The sequence below is a fragment of the Neoarius graeffei genome, chromosome 16, assembly GCF_027579695.1.
Source record: "Neoarius graeffei isolate fNeoGra1 chromosome 16, fNeoGra1.pri, whole genome shotgun sequence".
In the NCBI taxonomy this organism is placed as follows: Eukaryota; Metazoa; Chordata; class Actinopteri; order Siluriformes; family Ariidae; genus Neoarius; species Neoarius graeffei.
In genome coordinates, this window is record NC_083584.1 from 20,110,128 (window position 1) to 20,134,510 (window position 24,383).

Sequence of the window (24,383 nt, forward strand, 5' to 3'; positions counted from 1 at the left end):
TCAATTTAGAGTCACCAGTTAACCTAACCTGCATGTCTTTGGACTGTGGGGGAAACCGGAGCACCCGGAGGAAACCCACGCAGACAACATGCAAACTCCGCACAGAAAGACCCTCGCCGGCCACGGGGCTCGAACCCGGACCTTCTTGCTGTGAGGCAACAGCGCTAACCACTACACCACCGTGCCGCCCTCACTGGTAAAATGAAAAAAAAAAAAAAACACTTTCGGACACGACTCTGCTGCGCTGTTATTTACGTCATTACAGTCACACAATTAAAACGTGCCGGATCAGTCGGCTGGTGGGTTTTCAAAATAATAAATACATGCATGTGTTTTTGTGATAAATCCATATTATACTGAGCGCATTTCCCACATTAATAAATACAAAGTACCTGCAGCTTTCAGTTTTTTTAAATCAAGGCTGAATACTTTCTTTCTTCTTTGCCGCTGCCTTTTATTCAATCAAATTTGAGGCTTTTGATTTGATTTCTTCCAGCGTGACCGCAATGCATGTTGGGATATATTGCTTGGTTAGTGACCATCAGTTGTCACCAACTTTTCATGATACATTGTGGGATACTTTGAGTGCACTATATAGGGTGTAATAATTCTCACTATACATTTGGACAGCGCTACAAAATGGCGACCTCACTATATAGTCCACTATATAGTGAGTAGGGAGCGATTTCGGACACAGGGATTATTTTTCTTGTAGTGCTTGAGACTGGTCTTGGTCTTGAGACCACTTTTTGAAGGTCTCAGTCTCGTCTCGGAATCAACCATGTTTTTACTCGGTCTTGTCTCGGTCTCAGACATAGAGGACTCTGGATTTTATTTCAAGACCGGTCAAGACTACAACTGTGAGGATTTCACTACATTGCCTGTGCATTGTCTGATTTATTTGTTCACATCGTTACTGTGACTGGATGTAAAATTTCCTGCTTCAAATACGACCAATAACATGACTTATTGCTAACTTGAATTTTTTCTTCCTTTTAATGACTGTCACCCCTCCCCCACCCCTTCACACACATGCCTCTTTTCCACCAAATCAATTCCAGGGCTGGTTCGGGGCCAGGGCTGGTGCTGGTTCACAACTCATTCAACTTGCGAGCCAGCTGAGAACCAGTTTGCTTTTCCATAGCTTGCGGTGCTAAGCGGAGCCACGTCATTACATCGCTGTATACGTCATTACGTCGCTGTATACGTCAGTTACGTCGCTACGTTTGCATAAACCTTGGCGCGAATATCAAAGCAAAAACAACACGGAAGAAGCAGCAGCAGCAGCAGCAGCAACAACAATAATGGATGACTTCGCGTTTGTACAGCTGCTGCTTCTCGTCGCTTAAAAATGGCGATCTTTCGTGGTCTTGTTATTGTTGTTGGTCTTAACAACTCCGCCCCCCCGCTGACGTAAGCGGTGCTTTCCTCTGGCCCAGCAGAGAGTTGGTGCTAGCCTGGAACCGTTTTTTCTGGCCCCAGAGCCAGTTCTTTGTCAGTGGAAACAGAAAACCCGGTTCCAAACTAAGCACTGGCCCCGAACCAGCCCTAGAACTGCTTTGGTGGAAAAGGGGCAACACTGGTCTGGTCCTGGTCTTGACTCGATCTCGCCCTGCCTTGCTCTTGCTCTTGGTACACTCTGGTCTTGGTCATGACTTGGTCTCGGTTGAGGTGGTCATGACAACAACACTATCTTTTAAAGGGGAACTGAAGTCATTTTTAAACTTGCTTTATTTCTTAATTAACGTGTTATTCAATTACGTTTTCGGTTTTAGTAACCTTATATCGTGACTCGTATTGGCAACTAATTGCAATTAAATATTATACTTATCGGCCTATTCGGTTTTTAGCCATGTTGAATTTAGTTCGTTTGGTCCACGGCAGGCGTCGCTTATCCGCGCGATCTTCACGAGACTTGTGCGAGACTTCGAAACGTGAAGTGTCAGCCAGGTGTCAGTGCCGCCATTTTGAAAACTGTTTTCCAAACGAAATATTGCACAAAAACGAGTTTAAATGACGATTACTGCCTACTTTTTTCAAACTTTCCTGATTGCTATCAAAACAAACAAAACTTCCGGCTTGATTACATCAGCATTCAAAAGAAGGCGTGCGCGTCTTTTGACAACGTTGGCAGATGTCGGTCACTTTGGTTTCCGCTGTACGTTTTACTTCCGTCCTACGATGTCTCGCACAGGTCTCAGCGAATCTCGTTTACGGCCGTTGCTTTGACATACGGACTGATATATTACAGAGCATATTTCAAACACTCATAACTTGCTATACGGTAGCAGTGACAAAATAGCGATCAAAAACGCATTCCGATATTTAATAAAATGAGATAAATAGAATTTTGATAATAAAAAAATTGCCTTCAGGTCTCCTTTAACACCGTTTCCTTTTATGTGTCAAATCTGTTTTGTGTTTATTATTTATCAGGAAAAACAAACAAAAACCATCATATTGCCCCTTCCGTTAACATTACATCAGTAGATCGAATCAGAACATTCTCAGTTGGGAATGGGATCCAAATTCAATTTCCAGCACATACAGTATATATTGAACACAGTGAGCAGTGGAGGCTTCTTCAGAGCACCAAATCTGCATCCACAGCACAAAAACCTCCACCATGCAATTTCCTATACTGTAATTCAGCACTTTCTACTTGATGCAATGTGGTTAATCTCTTGCACTATAATGACAGTATGTAAAGTACTTCTCTTTCGCAGCTCAACCTGCCATTTCTTTATTTTTCTGACTGAACTACCAAATTAGTTTGGACAATTCACTACCTGAACAAAGATCATCAACACATTTGGGCAATTAATCTGTATTTATCAGTTTAACAGGATGCTCAATTTTCAGCCACAAAAACCAACAGTGACTAGATTGGCGAAAATGTAAATTCTTGAGCTTCATTATTATAATTCTCAGCTTGAAATTCCTCAGTCATGGATGGATTTTTAAATCTAAAGAGCTCAGTGTCTCTGATAGTAACAACAGAGACGGACACTTGCTTTCTCTGTCTTTGACGCTCTCAATCACTCACTCAGCTGCGTGTCACCTTGCTGCAGGCTACAGAACACACACACACTAAGAACTCTTGTAGTACAGGTTCAAACACAAATCCTCTATAGACTAAACTGTGCCAGCTTCACCAAAAAAAAAAAAAAGCCATGCCGTCACAACAATGCCAAACAACTACTATTAAATGGTGAATAAAGGCGTCTTATATGGAAGGAATAAAGTTTGGGAATGCACTGTTATGAGAAAAATAATTAATGATGCCATCACTCCAAAGTTGATGATTTTCCTAAAACAACACATCCTGAAGAGTTTCATTCCTCTCACAACACGGCAATTTGCCAACAATATATATATATATATATCTTTTACTTATTAAAGGGGACGTATTATGGAAACAGTCACTTTTTCAGGGCTTCTTCACATACATTTAGGTATTTGGAGTACCTGTCAACCTGAAATAAGACACCTTGTCGATTTCTTTTGGGCTCCTATTTCAGGAAACAAGCCGTTCAGATTTGGGTCCACATTCTATGTCACAAGTAGAGCTCATTAGAATAATCCCACCCCCTCATCTGAGTATTTCCACTCATGGCTCAAGAACTGCCTTTGTGAATAAATATCCATGAGGAAAGTGCTCCCTTATTGGCTGAAGGAAGAAGTGGGTGGGGTGAGCAGTGGCTTATTATCATTTAAAGGAACAGGCCGTTCCTCAGGGGCGGCACGGTGGTGTAGTGGTTAGCGCTGTCGCCTCACAGCAAGAAGGTCCGGGTTCGAGCCCCGTGGCCGGCGAGGGCCTTTCTGTGCGGAGTTTGCATGTTCTCCCCGTGTCCGCGTGGGTTTCCTCCGGGTGCTCCGGTTTCCCCCACAGTCCAAAGACATGCAGGTTAGGTTAACTGGTGACTCTAAATTGACCGTAGGTGTGAATGTGAGTGTGAATGGTTGTCTGTGTCTATGTGTCAGCCCTGTGATGACCTGGTGACTTGTCCAGGGTGTACCCCGCCTTTCGCCCGTAGTCAGCTGGGATAGGCTCCAGCTTGCCTGCGACCCTGTAGAACAGGATAAAGCGGCTAGAGACAATGAGATGAGATGAGATGAGGCCGTTCCTCAAATCAGCCGTTTTGAACAGGGCTGTTTAGACGGGGTGAGAATTGGAGCTGTGGGGATTTATCCCTGAGGTATTTTGACCAAAGCATGTCACAGACATTTCTTTAAGACTTTAGGGAACTGTGTCAACTTGTGGAAAAGGGGTATCATATGTCACCTTTAAAGAAATGTACTTTGAGAATTACAAAATCAAGAAACAATATTGAAATTTAGTTCACTTTTTTGTTACTACATCTCACTATTCCTTTTGCTCAACTTTTCTAAATCTGAGTCTTGAAGCTTAACTTTTAACACATTTGTGTTGTTGTTGTTGATAACTCATCCTGATATGATGTGCAACATGTAGTTTCCATCTTCAAGTGTAAGCTGGTGCTTGTGATGTGTGTTGCAAGTGTATATTGGTAACTCTGTTGGATCCTTTCTCTGTCTCCTCTAAATCAATCAATCAATCAATCAATCAATCAATCAATCAATCAATCAATCAATCAATCAATCAAAAGTACTAGTGGGTGTAAAATTGAGATGATTAAAATTGGGCACAAAAAGATAGCGGGCAAAAAATGTAAGGATAATAACTAGTTAAGTAAGTAAGTAAGTAAGTAAGTAATATACACAAGCATACAAATAGTACTACTATGTTGAAAATTTGGCAAGAAGGTTCTGGGTTCGAGCCGTGGAGTTTGCATGTTCTCCCCGTGTCCGCATGGGTTTCCTCCGGGTGCTCCGGTTTCCCCACAGTCCAAAAACATGCAGGTTAGACTAATTGTTGGCTCTAAATTGACCGTAGGTGTGAATGTGGATGTGAATGGTTGGTTGTCTCTGTGCCAGCCCTGCAATGATCTGGCGACTCGTCCAGGGTGTACCCCGCCTCTCACCCATAGTCAGCTGGGATAGGCTCCAGCTTGCCTGCGACTCTGCACAGGATAAGCAGCTACAGATAATGGATGGATGTTGACATTTTATAACTAACAGGAGAAATTTGGGCATAAACAAAATCAAACAGACCGACAATGATGGCGTAGCTCACTCCGGCCCCATCTAGTCCAGAAGGAACGATCTAAAGTGGGCCACCTTGCGCAATAAATCTTGCAAGCTATATACAAGCTATGTATATAAGCTATATACACCCTAGGAATACCGACCTATTTGCCAGAAAGAATCCAGAACAGTGAGGAATTGACTGAGAAAAAGCGATTTTTGTTGAACTGCTCATGAAGGCTTAATTAGTCCATAACTTCATTAATAATTGTAATTAAGCAAATCTGGGTAGAAGTTATATGCACCCTAGGTCCCCCTACCTTCATGCCAGAAAGAATGAAAATTGGTGAAGAATTGAGGGAGAAGAAGTGATTTGTGTGGAAACTGCTTGTTAGGGATTGATTAATTACTCCATATCTTCATCATTAATTGCAATTATGGAAATTTAGGTAGAAGCTATATGTACCCCAGGCAGACCTACCTTACTGCCAAAAAGGATAAAAATTGGTGAAGAATTGAGAGAGAAGAAGCGATTTTTGTGAAATGTGGACGACGCTGGACAGACGGACGGCGGACAACACATGATGGCGTAAACTCATCACCTGTCGGCCGGATGAGCTAATAATAACTACAATGTGGGAAAATCCAAGTAAATAAATTTCTGAAAAAGTACTGACAATGCCCATAATACTATTCATTTAAAGCATATAATGCCACAGCGTAGTTTGATATTGGCATCAGATTGTTGTATCGCATCTCTAGTAGTTAATGAAGATGGATAATCAGAGTGGTGATCAAGTGTCCAAGTCAATTAGTTAATCTGGCTGGATAAACACAACACATGAATATCTTCGCTTCTGGAGCAACTGCTGGCACAAATACTACTACCATGGTCAAGCAAGCAGAGAGAGAGAGAGAGAGAGAGAGAGAGACTGGCACTGACCTGTGCGGAGCGCTCAGGTAGTCTGTAGTTCTGGTTCTGGAGGAAGCGGCAGCCATCCTTAGCCAGCCTCTGCACCATCTCCAGGCGAGAAAACTCGTCCGGGGACCTCAGCGCACACACACCACCCTGCTGCAGAGCCGGAGGCAGAGAGAAGAGATACTTCAGCCCGCAGTCCCACGTCATGCTGCCCATCTCTCCCACACACACTGGCAGACAGAGCCAGATAAGCCACAGGACACACTCTCAAACAGAAGAGCAGAATCTGGAATAAACTCCTAATGAGTGTGTGGAAGTCTCAGTGCTGGCAGAACAGTGGTGTGTATGCGTACATGTACGTGTACGTGTATGTGTATGTGCTGCTCTCGTCTCTCTTTCATCCCCTGCTCATTCTCCTCCTGCGTTAATCTGAAGTGCAAGTGAGCGCACTTGTGTGTGTTACTTTCAGTGAGTAAAGTGTGTGTGCTTGGCAAAAAGAAAAGGCTCATGTTCATAACTCCGCCCAAAACAGAAGCGGGAAAGTGCCCAGAGAACCAAAAAAAAAAAAAACCTACAGTGGGAAAAAGAAACTGTGGAGTATTTAGTTTCCTGAAAGGAAGCACTTTTATCAGCTACAGGCTTTATATAATAAGCAGAGCTACAGATCCGATCTGAGGTGTGTTTATGTTACTAGTGTGCTAGAAAGATAGCAGGAGAGAAAATAAAAGTGGCAGCTACCAGCAGTGTATGTATCTACAGTGGCTTTTCATTTATTCATCTGCCTTGAACCAAGGGACTGAATTACAACCCCGATTCCAAAAAAGTTGGGACAAAGTACAAATTGTAAATAAAAACGGAATGCAATAATTTACAAATCTCAAAAACTGATATTGTATTCACAATAGAACATAGACAACATATCAAATGTCGAAAGTGAAACATTTTGAAATTTCATGCCAAATATTGGCTCATTTGAAATGTTATGACAGCAACACATCTCAAAAAAGTTGGGACAGGGGCAATAAGAAGCTGGAAAAGTTAAAGGTACAAAAAAGGAACAGCTGGAGGACCAAATTGCAACTCATTAGGTCAATTGGCAATAGGTCATTAACATGACTGGGTATAAAAAGAGCATCCTGGAGTGGCAGCGGCTCTCAGAAGTAAAGATGGGAAGAGGATCACCAATCCCCCTAATTCTGCGCCGACAAATAGTGGAGCAATATCAGAAAGGAGTTCGACAGTGTAAAATTGCAAAGAGTTTGAACATATCATCATCTACAGTGCATAATATCATCAAAAGATTCAGAGAATCTGGAAGAATCTCTGTGCGTAAGGGTCAAGGCCGGAAAACCATACTGGGTGCCCGTGATCTTCGGGCCCTTAGACGGCACTGCATCACATACAGGCATGCTTCTGTATTGGAAATCACAAAATGGGCTCAGGAATATTTCCAGAGAACATTATCTGTGAACACAATTCACCGTGCCATCCGCCGTTGCCAGCTAAAACTCTATAGTTCAAAGAAGAAGCCGTATCTAAACATGATCCAGAAGCGCAGACGTCTTCTCTGGGCCAAGGCTCATTTAAAATGGACTGTGGCAAAGTGGAAAACTGTTCTGTGGTCAGACGAATCAAAATTTGAAGTTCTTTATGGAAATCAGGGACGCCGTGTCATCCGGACTAAAGAGGAGAAGGACGACCCAAGTTGTTATCAGCGCTCAGTTCAGAAGCCTGCATCTCTGATGGTATGGGGTTGCATTAGTGCGTGTGGCATGGGCAGCTTACACATCTGGAAAGACACCATCAATGCTGAAAGGTATATCCAGGTTCTAGAGCAACATATGCTCCCATCCAGACGACGTCTCTTTCAGGGAAGCCCTTGCATTTACCAACATGACAATGCCAAACCACATACTGCATTAATTACAGCATCATGGCTGCGTAGAAGAAGGGTCCGGGTACTGAACTGGCCAGCCTGCAGTCCAGATCTTTCACCCATAGAAAACATTTGGCGCATCATAAAACGGAAGATACGACAAAAAAGACCTAAGACGGTTAAGCAACTAGAATCCTACATTAGACAAGAATGGGTTAACATTCCTATCCCTAAACTTGAGCAACTTGTCTCCTCAGTCTCCAGACGTTTACAGACTGTTGTAAAGAGAAAAGGGGATGTCTCACAGTGGTAAACATGGCCTTGTCCCAACTTTTTTGAGATGTGTTGTTGTCATGAAATTTAAAATCACCTCATTTTTCTCTTTAAATGATACATTTTCTCAGTTTAAACATTTGATATGTCATCTATGTTCTATTTTGAATAAAATATGGAATTTTGAAACTTCCACATCATTGCATTCCATTTTTATTTACAATTTGTACTTTGTCCCAACTTTTTTGGAATCGGGGTTGTATTTTATTGAAAAATATATTGATTTTTCCCCCCCTCAGCTTCACTATTATGCAGGCTTGTAGTACTCGAGTCTGACTCATGCCCTAATTTTAAGGACTCATGACTTGACTTGGACATGAGCACTGATGACTCGGACTCTGATTTTTATTTTATTTTTTGTAACATGCCATAATAATCTGGCATAAGATATTTATATCTACATTAATTTTTATACTAATTTCATGTAAGAGAATGCACATTCACCTGTTCATATGTCATGCTCAGGAACAAACTAATGTTAATGGCGCTAAAATGCCTGGAGAGAAGCCCCTAGGATTGTCCGCTTTGCTTATGGACCCTTTTCACGTGACGTCACGACAAACGCGGCCGCCATTTTGGACATGTACTACCAGTAGTTTACCACAGCCAGCATTGAGGAACAGCAGCAAAGAAAGTGTTTATTTTCAGCAAGACTTCCATCATGCCACTATATTGTTGTGCACCTGGATGTAGTAACCATCAACAAACAAGGCAAGGGTTATCATTTTATCGGATCCCGACGGAGAAGATGGATAGCGGCCATTAACAGATTGGCAGCCCTCGGCATACCAGCGCTTGTGTAGTGACCACTTTGTTGGAGGTAAGACGAATAAAATTAGCCAGAAAAGGCATTACATTGCTGTTAACATTCTGTGGCGGCGAGTGTGTAACCAAATAGGCTAAAATAACCCATTGTAACCTCTTTGCTCTTCTGTAGTAGCTATTAGTTAGCGTTGTGTTCCTTTGCTGTTGGTAGACTGTAGGACAGATCAGAGGCAGTGTTCTACAAACAGCGCTTAATTTGAGGGGGAGCAAGCCGGAGCGCGCTCCGGAACCTCGGGCGTTGGCTCCGGCAGCTATTTACACTGGATCCGGTGATCCGACACCTCTTTTGACTATGTAACAAAAAAAAAAACCGATTGTCTTTAGGCTTGCCATCCTTCCACTTGCGAGTGGTAAGTGATCTGCGCTGGGATCACACACACAGCGGCTCAGTCCCGAATCGTGGCTCATGCGCTTCACTCGCGCGCTGTGTGAGCTGCGCAGGGCCGGAGTGCGCACCCTCCAGAGGGCACTCGCTGTTCAGGGCGGAGTGATTTGGAGCGCAGGATGCCTGCGGAGCCGAGCGTATCCGTGTATTGGTGTTGCTGTGTGCAGACGAATCGTGTATTGGTGTTGCTGTGTGCACACTAATCGCTTTTAAAAATGTTAATCTGATGATCCGCTGATACGGTCTAATGTAAACATGGGCTAAGTGTTCAAAACAAGAGGAACATGTATTTGTCTCTTAAATCCAGGCCGTTCCCTGTAATCTCTAACAGCGGTTGGAGAAAGTAATGGCAAATAGTGAGTGCACAAACCATAGAAGGTAAACTGTACACAGCGCCAGGGCAGTGTGATGGTATGTCTACTTTTAGATTGTGTTAGCTTATCAATGAACACACTCGTCACTCGACGAGTTTCACGTCTTTACGACGGATACTTAAATGTGTGTTAGGTATTATTGTTGCAGTCTAAGCAGTCATTGTAGCAGCGAGATGAGCGAGAACCGAAAGGGTCTGTGCCATAAACCGTTATTTCTGTACGGCGTTGCTAATGTGTCGTTACTGTTGTTATTTCTCCCTCTGCTCGCCCTGTAAATGCCCTATGTCGCTGGATAGCGAAGGTGTTTTCTGCATCTCGCTCCTTTTTCTTGTATGTTCTCCGTTTGTCGCCTTCCTCGCATTCAAACCAATTCGAGCCGAAGTCTGCTACATGTCCAAAATGGTGGTCGCGTTTACGAAGGTCACGTGACTGAAAAGGGTCTATACAGACTTCTCGTGCAGTGGGAAAAAATGCACTGCTATGTGTTCCATATGTAGAAGAACTATCGAGGAGACGAAGGGGACAACCTCGAACTTCAATCGTCATTTGGTAAGACTCCACCCAGAGAAGGAAGTGACACGCTATGTTCATTGCTCTGTTGATCGTGGGGTTTGCTTGCTGAGTGAAGAACTAGCTAGTGTTAACCCTCTCTCATGTTATTTGCCCTGTTTATAGTGGGTGGGTCTTGCTGAGCGATGAACAAGCTTTTTATCTGTAGCCTATTAACTAAAATGGGGCAGTCGAGCAGGAACGTTAGTCCAACACAGTAGCAGAGATGGTTTCGGATAAAGGCAGCAATAGCCACCGTCAAATGGTGTGGATGGAGTCTTGTTCTCGGACTCGACTCAAAATTTTTTTTAATGACTTGGACTTGAACACTGGGGACTCGGACTCGAGCTTTAGTGACTCGACTACAACACTGCTATTATGGGCTTTTTTGTATAGATTAATGACATAATCCCATTTAAGTCCCAAATTAAAGAGGGAGGAGGGATTTTTTTTTTGCAAGACACTGTATGTGAAAAAGAAAACTTCACTTCAAACTCAAACCTGTTTAAACTTTCTAACCTTATTAAAGAAATACTCTGGTGTTTTAAAAGTTAAAACCACCATGGACCAAAATTTTAATTTCCTGTTGACGCAACTCAAACAGTTCTTGGTGCAGCTGATAAACATTCAAGTAAAACTAGGACACTTAGGCCAAGTTTACATTAGACCGTATCTGTCTCGTTTTCTTCGCGGATGCACTGTCCGTTTACATTAAAACGCCTGGAAACGCCGGGAAACGGGAATCCGCCAGCGTCCACGTATTCAATCCAGATCGTGTCAGCTCCGGTGCTGTGTAAACATTGAGAATACACGGATACGCTGTGCTGAGCTCTAGCTGGCGTCGTCATTGGACAACGTCACTGTGACATCCACCTTCCTGATTCGCTGGCGTTGGTCATGTGACACGACTGCTGAAAAACGGCGTGGACTTCCGCCTTGTATCACCTTTCATTAAAGAGTATAAAAGTATGAAAATACTGCAAATACTGATGCAAATACTGCCCATTGTGTAGTTATGATTGTCTTTAGGCTTGCCATCCTTCCACTTGCAAGTGGTAAGTGATATGCACTGAGATCACACACACAGCGGCTCAGTCCCGAATCACTGCTCGTGCGCTTCACTCGTGCGCTCTGTGAGCTGCGCAGGGCCGGAGTGCGCACCCTCCAGAGGGCACTCGCTGTTCAGGGCGGAGTGATTTGGAGCGCAGGATGCCTGCGGAGCCGAGCGTATCCGTGTATTGGCGTTGCTGTGTGCACGCGAATCGTGTATTGGCGTTGCTGTGTGCACGCTAATCGTTTTAAAAACGTTAATCTGATGATCCGCTGATACGGTCTAATGTAAACCCCACCTTAGGAGAGTGATACCTTCACCAAGCATTGTATTATCAACATTTTTGTCAAATTGCTTGAAGTGAGGATAATATTAAAGCTGTACACCAAATTTCATCCAAATGCGTTCACTAGTTTTTGAGTTTTGTTGGGAACAGATTTTTAAAAAAAAATCCTAGATCCACATACATATCCGGATTTGCATCAAAATCTAACCAATTGTTCCTTGGCCCATGGTTCACCTTTTCAAATTTCATCAAAATCTGTTCACTACTTTTTGAGTTATGTTGGGGGGGGGCAAAAACAAAGAGAGGCAAAGACAAAGTTTTCGCAGGTAACAAAGTGATTTTTAGATCACTAATGAATTCTTCATTTGACAGGATTTGTAAATGCATAAACAAGTATATACAATATATCTTTATGCATATTTTCAGAAATAAGATTCATTTTTGTATGGTGCAGAGTGGTTGAGAGGATACTGGGATTGTGCAAAGCTTAAATTTAAATCAATCAATCAATCAACAACTTTATATTAAAGTGTCAAACTTATAGCTGGTCACAACTAGCCTACTAATTGGGGACACTAGCTATAAATACATCACTATGAACAAAATCTGAAATATATACTTCTATCTATAATCTTAAATATAAACAATAAATCTTAAATGCATACTAAAAAACATAGAAAGAAAGTCCTAACTGTTATTCTTGACCAATAAATAAATAAATAAATAAATATCATAGATTAGAATATAAATAGATAGATATGAAGGAAATCTCATCTCATTATCTCTAGCCGCTTTATCCTGTTCTTCAGGGTCGCAGGCAAGCTGGAGCCTATCCCAGCTGACTACGGGCGAAAGGCGGGGTACACCCTGGACAAGTCGCCAGGTCATCACAGGGCTGACACATAGACACAGACAACCATTCACACTCACATTCACACCTACGCTCAATTTAGAGTCACCAGTTAACCTAACCTGCATGTCTTTGGACTGTGGGGGAAACCGGAGCACCCGGAGGAAACCCACGCGGACACGGGGAGAACATGCAAACTCCACACAGAAAGGCCCTTGCCGGCCATGGGGCTCGAACCCGGACCTTCTTGCTGTGAGGCGACAGCGCTAACCACTACACCACCGTGCCGCCCCTAAACTTAAATCTATAATATTAAATTTATATGATAAAATCTTAATTCGGAAAATCATTCATTTAAAGCTTTTTTTTTATTGCATAGCTGCGAACGTCATTGATCATAGTAGTTATTTTGATTCATTGACTGCCCTTAGTCTCCCATTGCAATGAAGTTTCAAGTAAAGAGGTTAAAAGTAGACGGCCTTTCGATTTCATAAAACCGGTGAAATTTAGTGCCCTCTGAAATTTGGTCATTGTGATATATGTTTATTTCTGTAATATCTAAAAAAAAAAAAAACAGGCCATTCTGTGGCTGGGAAGTTATTTAATTTGAGGGGATTCCCGAGCACATAATGTGCATGAAATCGCTCGCTTCGCGCAGTCAAGCAGACAGAGGAAGTCCGTGTGCGCATGCTTTCCTTCGCCGTCTTCCTCTTCTTCTTCTGGGTTTTACAGCAGTTGGAATCCAGTATTGCATTACTGTCCTCTACAGGTTTATCTCTGACCATCACTGACAGTTACATCATTCTGTCGTTAAACAAACAGCTGATCACACCGAGGTGCTCGCTGACCGCCGATATTTAGTTTGGTCCTGCGTTTCCTTTCCTTCGCAACATAACGTCTTTTCTTCTCGCTTTCCGTTACTGTAATTGGTCTTTCACATTTCATTCGCATAATCACGTCCTCCATTTTTCTCTCCTGTTTCAAATTTGTATCCCACAATGCCTTGCGCAGACGGGGAAAGCCCGCCACGTGATGCATGATGTAGTATCTTGTATTGCGTCATGGTGAAGCAGGGCCATGTGACTCTAAATTCATTAATTGTTCTATTAAAAAAAAACCGAATAAAATTGGAAGTCTGTGATTTGAATTCAGTAGCTTTCGGTCCACTAAACAAAAATAATTAGCTGTCAGGGAAAAATCTTTTTATGACCTACACTTGAAAAATCTGAAAGGCAGTCTACCTTTAAACTTCAAGTTCAAGAGGTTGAAGTCCATTTCAATTCCAGGCTGGAACACTATAAAAATGTGGAAATGCTTATGCAAGACTCTGTATACAGATTAGGCTGAAAAAACTATTAATCTATTTGAACATCTTTTTTCCATTGAGGGCAATGCAAGAAGAGATAACACACCCATACCCAGACACCCAGACACACCCATGGGACAGTAGTTGTGAGTTTCAGAAACAGGAGAAGGGGCAGATTACTATGGTATGAACTATCATCAGAGCTAGACGGCTCATTTTGTTTATTGACATTGAGCTGTGTTTTGATTGGTGCAGAGCAGAGCACTTCCTGTGAAGTAATTATCCCATGGTGCCAGTACAACAATTGAGGTAAAAAAAAAAAGTAAAAAAAAAAAGCCTCAATTATGTAACAAAATGCCTTTTATTACATATGATGGTATGTGATCTGGATACTGCAAGAGTTCAACATTTAATGGAGATTAGCAAGAAATTCTGAATTGAGTATGACCTTCACTTGGTCCCCGTCTGTAGGGGTTGAAAGTAATGGCGTGTAAACTGGCAGGGAGGTGTGATGTATAATGCTGCATTCAGACCAAATGCAGCAAGAGCATCAAAATTCATGGATGCTTTATGACTTAGATAAAACGAGCATCTACAAGTCCGTTAAGCAAACTTCGTCTTGCAAACTTTATTTAACAGAGTCACAAAGCAGACACACATCAATCGGTATCTTCGTCCGGAATGACCAGCGAACCTCATGAAATCTTTTAAATATGAAGGTAAGAAATCAATCGATGAAGGAAAATAATGAGCAATTATGATTACGTGTTAAACTAGAAGGGCACACGGTAGAGTGCATATCTCCACCAAGGCTCATATTATCAACATCTATATCAAATCACTTGAACCTTGGATAATACTAAAGCTGCACACCAAATTTCATCCAAATCTGTTCACTACTTTTTGAGTTACGTTAGGAACAAACAAACAAAAAAAAATCCTGGATCCACATACATATCTGGATTTGGATCAAAATCTAATCAATTGTTCCTTAACCCATGGCTCACCTTTCCTTCAAATTTCATCCAAATCCGTTCACTGCTTTTTGAGTTACATTGGGAACAGGCAAACAAACCCAAACGAACAAACAAATGGAGGTGAAAACATAAACTCCTCCAACAAAGTTGGCGAAGGTAATAAATTACCATAAGTTCATGAAAAGCCATTTGTGTGGTGTGACTTTTGAATTGATACTAAGTGCTAAGTTATGTTTAAGTGCTAACATCCAGTTTATAGGACACGTTTACTAGCCTTGATCTTGAACTACCGTTAATGTTAATTTGGGTGTAGCCTACATTAAAGTAGTCATGCTCCTGGTTGAAGTTTAGTGGCTAATTAATATAACTGGTTAAATCAGTGTTGCTTTAAGCTAATGAATTGCATTCCTTATTCCGTAGATCACTTTGGCCCTGTCTAGTCCAGAAGGAACGATCTAAAGTGGGCCACCTTGTGCAATAAATGTTGCAAGCTATATACACATACATACATACATACACACACACACACACACACACACACACACACACACACACACACACACATATATATATATATATATATATATCAGTGGCGGCTGGTAGTCTTTCAAACAGGGGAGGCTGGTCGGTTACGATATTTCCAGATTTTAAAAGAAAAAACACATCAATTTTGCCCATACTCTTGCCTCTGATCTGGCTGATTGTTGGCAGGGTCACAAACTGTGAAATAACAGGTTCTTTTGGCCCATTAGCCTACTGTCCAATATACATGATGGTGGTGTTGGGGGGGGGTAGCCTATATTTTAATATTTTATATTTTAAAATTGTGGCATGTTGTTTAAAAATTGATCATTATTGAAAGCAGCTCTTTGTCAGGAACCTCAGCAGTAATAGCAGAGTGTTCTGGAATAGGCACAAGCACTGACCTTGGGGAGCCAAACATAGAGCTGGGTGCCACATTTCATTCAATGACACTTTCCCTATATTTTACTTATTTTGACTGAGAAATGTTTTATTGACAATTTTGATAACCCTTCACTTTTAATCCAGGTCTGTAGTGTGAAATGTTCTCGGCTGTGTTTTTGTTTAAAAATGTTTTCCAAATTGTAGCTGTGTTTAATTCATATCCAGAGAAATATATATTCCAATATAATATACTCAGCATAAACATTTTAAATAGATTCTATATTTTTGGTCCATCCATGACATATTACTAAAGTAGCCTATTTACTGTTGTTGATGTGGGTCACTTGCTGTTAGCCAATTCACTTTCTCGTACCAGGAGAGCTGAAAGGAACGAGTATTATTCCCTACCTTTTTCACCAAGTCAGTTTGAGGCGTTGGTCTACCCTGCTCTTTAATTTAAATTTTTTCCTCGAAAGGAAGACTGGCAAATGGCTTCGCCAAAATTAAATCAGCAATGCTTGGCATCCGTGCGCAGCTTTCTTGCTAGCTGACTAGCCCCCTCAAGTTCAAGTTCAGTCACTCAAATAAACGACATTTCTGGAACTAAGCAAACTTGACAACACTATATTTACACTTTATTTACAATGAAAATATATACAAACTAAAAAAGCTGGTAGAAACCGTATGTAATGAATGAAATCGAAATGTAAGCTGATCTCTTACAATACACCACAGCACTTGCGAATCCGCATGGGACCGAACTGAAATTCACCGCTGCCTGTCTATAGTTGAAACGAGCTGTCAATCAAAGAAAATATCCGGCCGCTTTCACCAATCACCAGTCTCCTCGCGGAAACTGCCATGTCCCTCCCATGTGAGGCTGGGAGTCCGTAGGCGGGCATTTTCGCAGTATTTGTCCAATAACCGTCTTGCATTTTGAGACTGAAAAGCACATAGCTCCCAAATGCCATTGAAGTCCACTGAGGCTGGGAGTCCGTGGGACTCCGTGAGCGGGCGTTTTCGCAGTATTTGTCCAATAATCGTCTTGCATTTTGAGATTGAAAAGCGCATAGCTCCCAAATGCCATTGAAGTGCACTGAGGCTGCGCTGCATCGCGCTGTCATGAGGGGGATAAACTCACGTGCACATTAAAGTTATAAGGGAATGATTTCGCACTGTAGTGGGTTGAGCACATATATTTCTATGATTCTGGATCTGAAATAGCAATGTTATAAGGTCGGCTATAACATAAGCCTAGCGCAATTCATCCTACACGATGTTCGTCATTTTTAGAGGAGGCTGAGCCTCCCTCGTTGTCTTAGAGCAATCGCCCGTGATATATATATATATATATATATATATATATATATATATATATATATATATATATATACACACACACACACACACATATATATATACACTATATTGCCAAAAGTATTCGCTCACCTGCCTTGACTCACATATGAGCTTAAGTGACATCCCATTCCTAATCCATAGGGTTCAATATGACGTCAGTCCACCCTTTGCAGCTAGAACAGCTTCAACTCTTCTGGGAAGGCTTTAGGAGTGTGTTTATGGGAATTTTTGACCATTCTTCCAGAAACGCATTTGTGAGGTCACACACTGATGTTGGACGAGAAGGCCTGGCTCTCAGTCTCCGCTCTAATTCATCCCAAAGGTGTTCTATCAGGTTGAGGTCAGGACTCTGTGCAGGCCAGTCAAGTTCATCCACACCAGACTCTGTCATCCATGTCTTTATGGACCTTGCTTTGTGCACTGGTGCACAGTCATGTTGGAAGAGGAAGGCGCCAGCTCCAAACTGTAAAAACAGTCTGCATGCCTAGGTGCTTGATTTTATACACCTGTGGCCATGGAAGTGATTGGAACACTTGATTCTGATCATTTGGATGGGTGAGCAAATACTTTTGGCAATATAGTGTATATAAGCTATATACACCCTAGGAATACCGACCTATTTGCCAGAAAGAATCCAAAACGGCAAGGAATTGACTGAGAAGAAGCAATTATTGTTGAACTGCTCATGAAAGCTTGATTAGTCCATAACTTCATTAATAATTGTAATTAAGCAAATCTGGGTAGAAGTTATATGCACCCTAGGTACCCCTACCTTCATGCCAGAAAGAATCAAAATCAGTGAAGAATTGAGGGAAAAGAAGCGATTTGTGTGGAAACTGCTCGTTAGGGCTTAATTACTCCATATCTTTGTTATCAATTGCAATTATGCAAATTTGGGTAGAAGCTCTATGCACCCCAGGCAGACCTACCTTCCTGCCAAAAAGAATAAAAATCGGTGAAGAATTGAGAGAGAAGAAGCGATTTTCGTGAAATGTGGACGCCGCCGGACGGACGATAGACAACACGATGACATAAACTCATCACCTATTGGCTGGATGAGCTAATACGTCTCACAAGTCAATCAATAATGAACAGTAGAGCTGGAAAACTTACCCACATTTCCACACAAGTGCTACAGGACCAGCGTACCAGTCTTACCTCAGGATGTGATATAAACACCAAATTCATTCATTGAGCTACCAATTAAATACCTGTATCAATATAGTTCCAGTTTTATCACAATTCCCAAAACCTGCTGCAGTAATAATGCTACCCAAGTAGCTAAAAGCAACACAGCACCAATAATTCGCTCTCAATTTATATGTAAATTTGCCTGTTGCCTTTTTTTCACCATTCAAAATATTCACAGTACAAGAGCAAACACCTCAAGACCAAAATATCCATTAAAGGAAAAGAAAGTCCATGGTTGAAATACAGTTATAAAGATAGATTAAACTAACGATTAATAGTTTAACTATAATATATGATATAAACTAACGATTCATGTGAATAATTGAAAAGAAGGAGCTCGCACAACTAAGATATCCATCTCCGAAAGTCAGTTTCTATGCAGAATTCCCCCATCATCGACGATTTCATAAATGCCGCCATTGAAAATATTTTAACCAATCAGAAAAATCCCCCCCGATCGTTAGTAGCAATGCTCTGACGTCACTTGGGCGCAGCACATGGAAGCTCCGCATGGCGAGTAAGACTTGAAACATTGGGACTGTAAGCCATTACGAGTCAATCAACCGTTGTTTTCACCATTCTCCTGCGCTAAAGGATACTGTTAGTCTCAAACGGACCTTACTAAGCAGGGAAATTTTTCAAGAAGCCTGTTCTGTTCGATGACCAAGAGAGAACAAAATGTCTAGCTGTGCAGCGGTCGGGTGCACATGCAGGACTGGATCTGGTCAGCAGCATGGACGCACGTTCTGTGGCTTTCCGCTGAAAAAACAGACTTGCTCAAGAAATGGCTAGTCAACATGAAAAGGGTGGGCTTCGTTCCTACAACGAATTCCTGCTTGTGTTCAGCACATTTTCTGGATACCTGTTTTAAGGAGGATTTGTACGCCAAGTACGTCAGTGTGGCGGAAGACCAGAAAAGACAGAGACGATTGAAGGAAGATGCTGTGCCAACAGAATTCGAACATAGCAAGGGCAAGGCTCTGAAAGAACGTGCAAATACGGTGTCAAGGATACGAAAACAGGAAAGAGAGGGCATTATGAAAGAGGTATTTATATTGTTTTTATCTAGTAAAAGTAAATTTGTCAGTCTGTCTGGTTAGCGTCAGGAGGACCAAATGCGCTAACTGATCGCTCGATGCACTATTATCGCTCAGCACGAACCACATCACATGGCCTTTTTGAAGGAGCAATTCTGATTTCTTTCCATAGTATTGGACCCTTTGTATATTCGTTCAAGACCCCCTAAAACTGAACTGATGGTAGTGATGTGTCAGCCTTCCGAGTCACTTTCCGCCATCTTGTCTGTGGAAGTTGATTACCACTTAATGCTTTGCCCCTTCAGTACTGAAGAGCGACACTCAGCCTTGCACCCAAGTGACGTCATGCATCGCCCTTCCAACAGCCTACTGGTAGCATTAGAGCAGCGATACAAAAATGCTCACAACTTTCTCATAAATGGTCAAACATGCCTGAAACTTTTCTTACAGGCTCTCAATATTACAAGCTACCAACCCATGCATGTCTCATCTCATCTCATCTCATTATCTCTAGCCGCTTTATCCTGTTCTACAGGGTCGCAGGCAAGCTGGAGCCTATCCCAGCTGACTACGGGCGAAAGGCGGGGTACACCCTGGACAAGTCGCCAGGTCATCACAGGGCTGACACATAGACACAGACAACCATTCACACCTACGGTCAATTTAGAGTCACCAGTTAGACTAACCTGCATGTCTTTGGACTGTGGGGGAAACCGGAGCACCCGGAGGAAACCCACGCGGACACGGGGAGAACATGCAAACTCCACACAGAAAGGCCCTCGCCGGCCACGGGGCTCGAACCCGGACCTTCTTGCTGTGAGGCGACAGCGCTAACCACTACACCACCGTGCCGCCACCCATGCATGTATTTACGTTATTAAAGGAATTTCCATTCCTTTAATAAGCTGGTCTTTTCTAAAATGACTGTGAACATGTAAATGTTTTTCATCAGTTCAGGTTGAAGAGACCCTGTAAATGGCTGCCGTGGGCGTTCTCTGATCAAAGTTCCCTGCATGTGGCCCGCAGTGGAAGAAATGCTGAATATTAATATGAGGACACAGGAATGGGGACAGGGGCGAGTTACTGAGAGAGGGAGGTTATAGCTGGCTTGTGTTGGCGATTTACGAATGTATCTGACTAAATATGAGTAAAACCAATCGAGAGAGAGAGAAAGACACACACAGAGAGAGAGAGATGCTATTACCTAGGCTGTAATTACTTACATGGTAATAATCATCTAGACTGTGGGTGGACAGGAACCACAGAGGAGCTCTAATCAGATGTAGCACAGCCAGGCTACACACACACACGTATACACACATATCTAAGAGCTCTGTTTGCCATCATTCAGTCTAATAAGACACAGGGCCCCAAAACTGCACCAGCTAATAACCTCCAACGCAGATATTTACACCAACACAACATAAACAAACACACTTTTTGTCCCCTTCACTTGCGCATACAACAAACACCAACAGGGCAACAGACGCCACTATCACTACCACAACCACAATTACCTTGTGACAGTGAAAACTATTTCACAATATATATGTACATTTCAGGCGGCACGGTGGTGTAGTGGTTAGCGCTGTCGCCTCACGGCAAGAAGGTCCGGGTTCGAGCCCCGTGGCTGGCGAGGGCCTTTCTGTGTGGAGTTTGCATGTTCTCCCCGTGTCCGCGTGGGTTTCCTCCGGGTGCTCCAGTTTCCCCCACAGTCCAAAGACATGCAGGTTAGGTTAACTGGTGACTCTAAATTGAGCGTAGGTGTGAATGTGAGTGTGAATGGTTGTCTGTGTCTATGTGTCAGCCCTGTGATGACCTGGCGACTTGTCCAGGGTGTACCCCGCCTTTCGCCCGTGGTCAGCTGGGATAGGCTCCAGCTTGCCTGTGACCCTGTAGAACAGGATAAAGCGGCTACAGATAATGAGATGAGATGAGATGAAGAAATACTGCATATCATCATTAAATATTAATTACGCCACCACGCTGCTGAATTCTCAAATCTGATTGGTCATTCGGTCCAGCTGCAAGGCAACTCACAGCTTTATATTAATGCGGTCATTCTAATACACTATTGTTTCTATAGTAACAGCTATTTCACAGGGACTTGTATGGTGGAGGTGCCACATTACCTAATACGAAGAATTAACACATTAACATCCTGTTAGTTAGCAAAAAAAAAAAAAACACGCACAATTGATGATCTAATCATGTCTTCGTTTAACATTTATGGAAGGAGTCTCCAGTGTCCGTAGGTTTTCCTCCACAGAACAGTCTTCAGGACAGAGAACTTCCAGTTTTGTAGTTTCTCAGTGAAATGACAAGCTTGTGATGATTGCTTATATCAACAATATAAACTATTATTATCCATACAGCACACTTTTTTGATGGAATAAAAACATGTTCTATTCCCTTATGGCAGGTTTCATTCATTTGGTTTGATAGCATGCAATATTGTTAGTATATCGCTTATCCTACGTGTATTACGTCGCTCTACCCAATGGACAATGAGTGTTGAATATGGTTTACGATATTGCATGGTTGTCAAGACAGCATGACGTCACACGTCGGAGACGCAAAACTTCCATGCTAGTGAGCGACTGTGACAGTTTGTAAACAAACATGGCCGCTAGGTTTGCTTCATTAAATACAGAAGATTTTGAGAGTTTTGAGTTTTTAGATCATTTTCATGGTATATCAGATATATTCCATTCAGCTAACATGATCTTGAGCTTGTCTTCAACTTGTGCAGTTTCATGCTAGCTAAATGGAATATATCTGATATACCACTCAACGCCAGCCAATATTATTTAAATATTAACATTGGTGATCATCACCTGCAGATGTTTCGTCTTGTTTTGTTTTGTTTTATTACCTTCGCCTGCTTTATTAAAGGAGTTCATGTTTTTGTCTGTTTGTTTGTCTGTTCCCAACATAACTCAAAAATTAGTGAACAGATTTTGAAGAAATTTTGGCGAAAGGTAACCCATGGGCCAAGGAACAATTAATTAGATTTTGATGCAAATCTGAATATGTGGCTTGGCGGAGATATACACTCTACTGAGTGTCCTTCTAGTCTAATCTTCGAGTGCATTTGAAAGCTCTTCTTTGAAAACCCTTTTCTCCTGTGATACAGTTTTTGTCTCTATAAAACATGTTTCTTCATTTGAATGCACAATGGATTAATAGTTTCATTTTTCTGCAATTTGATTCTTTATTAACCTATTTTATTACTTCCATGCAATGTTTGTGTTTATTCTGCTGAATGTCCACTACTATTCCTAAATATAGATATATAGCCACTTATCCTGTGCAGGGTCATGGGCAAACTGGAGCCCATCCCAGCTGACTACGGGTGAGAGGCAGGATACACCCTGGACAAGTCGGCAGATCATCGCAGGGCCGACACATAGAGACAAACAACCATTCACACACCTTCACATTCACACCTACGGTCAATTTATCTCATCTCATCTCATTATCTCTAGCCGCTTTATCCTTCTACAGGGTCGCAGGCAAGCTGGAGCCTATCCCAGCTGACTACGGGCGAAAGGTGGGGTACACCCTGGACAAGTCGCCAGGTCATCACAGGGCTGACACATAGACACAGACAACCATTCACACTCACATTCACACCTACGGTCAATTTAGAGCCACCAATTAGCCTAACCTGCATGTCTTTGGACTGTGGGGGAAACCGGACCACCCGGAGGAAACCCACGCAGACTCCACACAGAAAGGCCATTGTCAGCTGCTGGGCTTGAACCCAGGACCTTCTTGCTGTGAGGCAACAGTGCTAACCACTATACCACCCCAAATTTGATACAGATAGGTGAAACTATATACTGGGCAAATGTCTCAATGACGGCGGCACGGTGGTGTAGTGGTTAGCGCTGTCGCCTCACAGCAAGAAGGTCCTGGGTTCGAGCCCCGTGGCCGGCGAGGGCCTTTCTGTGTGGAGTTTGCATGTTCTCCCCGTGTCCACGTGGGTTTCCTCCGGGTGCTCCGGTTTCCCCCACAGTCCAAAGACATGCAGGTTAGGTTAACTGGTGACTCTAAATTGACCGTAGGTGTGAATGTGAGTGTGAATGGTTGTCTGTGTCTATGTGTCAGCCCTGTGATGACCTGGCGACTTGTCCAGGGTGTACCCCGCCTTTCACCCGTAGTCAGCTGGGATAGGCTCCAGCTTGCCTGCGACCCTGTAGAACAGGATAAAGCGGCTAGAGATAATGAGATGAGAATGAGATGAATCTCAATGACATGTGGGGGTGCCATAGAGTCCCCTGGACTCACCTCACCCGGGGCCAAGCCTCTTATATATCTCCTCATGCTGATCCTCTGTTATCATATCCCACACAAATGTTGCTGTAATTGTCATCCCTGTGATTTTTATTTTAACAATATTTTGGGCAGCATTCTGCTGCATAAACTCGTTTCTATTCCTGGCTTTTACAAACGATTATCGATTCCCTCCCCATTCCGTTAGTTTAAATGCAGTTTCCAGTAAAAAGTGCTTTTCAACCCAAGTAATCTTATTATGCAGGGGTTTTTTATGCATTGAGAATCCCCAAGGAGAAACTGTATTTTTGTTCCCTGGGATCTGTATCGTTAGCTATAAATAACTGCCTCTGATTCTGTCCCTTTCTCACCCGCATGTAAACTCCCTCATCAGCACTTTCCTGCAGGAGTTTCCTCAATAAATAAACATAGCTGATAAGCACCATCATAAGACACCCCCCCCCCCCCCCCCCACACCCCCACGGCACTTCCTGTTACAACAACAACCACCACAAAAACCATGCAAATAACAAACTGGTGCTAAGTATGCAAAGTTACAGTATGTAAAGCTGGTGCCCTTTTATTTTGGTACTGTCCATACATGGATGTGAATGAAGAAGGGATCTTAACAAACAGTTTCGGGTTTTTTCCCAAAACTGTTCTGATTTTTACAGCAAGTGAACTGAGTCTGATCTCAGACCTGTGTAGTGCATGTACTATTATATTAAGTCTGTTTAATCTCAAGTTAGGTCAATGTGGCGTTCTAGACTTTAAT

The 24,383-nt window shown here is 42.5% G+C and overlaps 1 protein-coding gene across 2 annotated transcripts in view; it reads right to left on the reverse strand.

The window, feature by feature from the left end:
• The window catches only part of rapgef5a (Rap guanine nucleotide exchange factor (GEF) 5a), a 238,688-nt gene that overhangs the window by 109,377 nt on the left and 104,928 nt on the right, over nucleotides 1-24,383 (reverse strand). For both annotated transcript variants that reach the window (XM_060942610.1, XM_060942609.1), the window contains exon 9: nucleotides 6,050-6,178. In XM_060942610.1, the coding sequence (XP_060798593.1) occupies nucleotides 6,050-6,178 (129 nt within the window). The remainder of the gene's footprint in view (nucleotides 1-6,049; nucleotides 6,179-24,383) is intronic.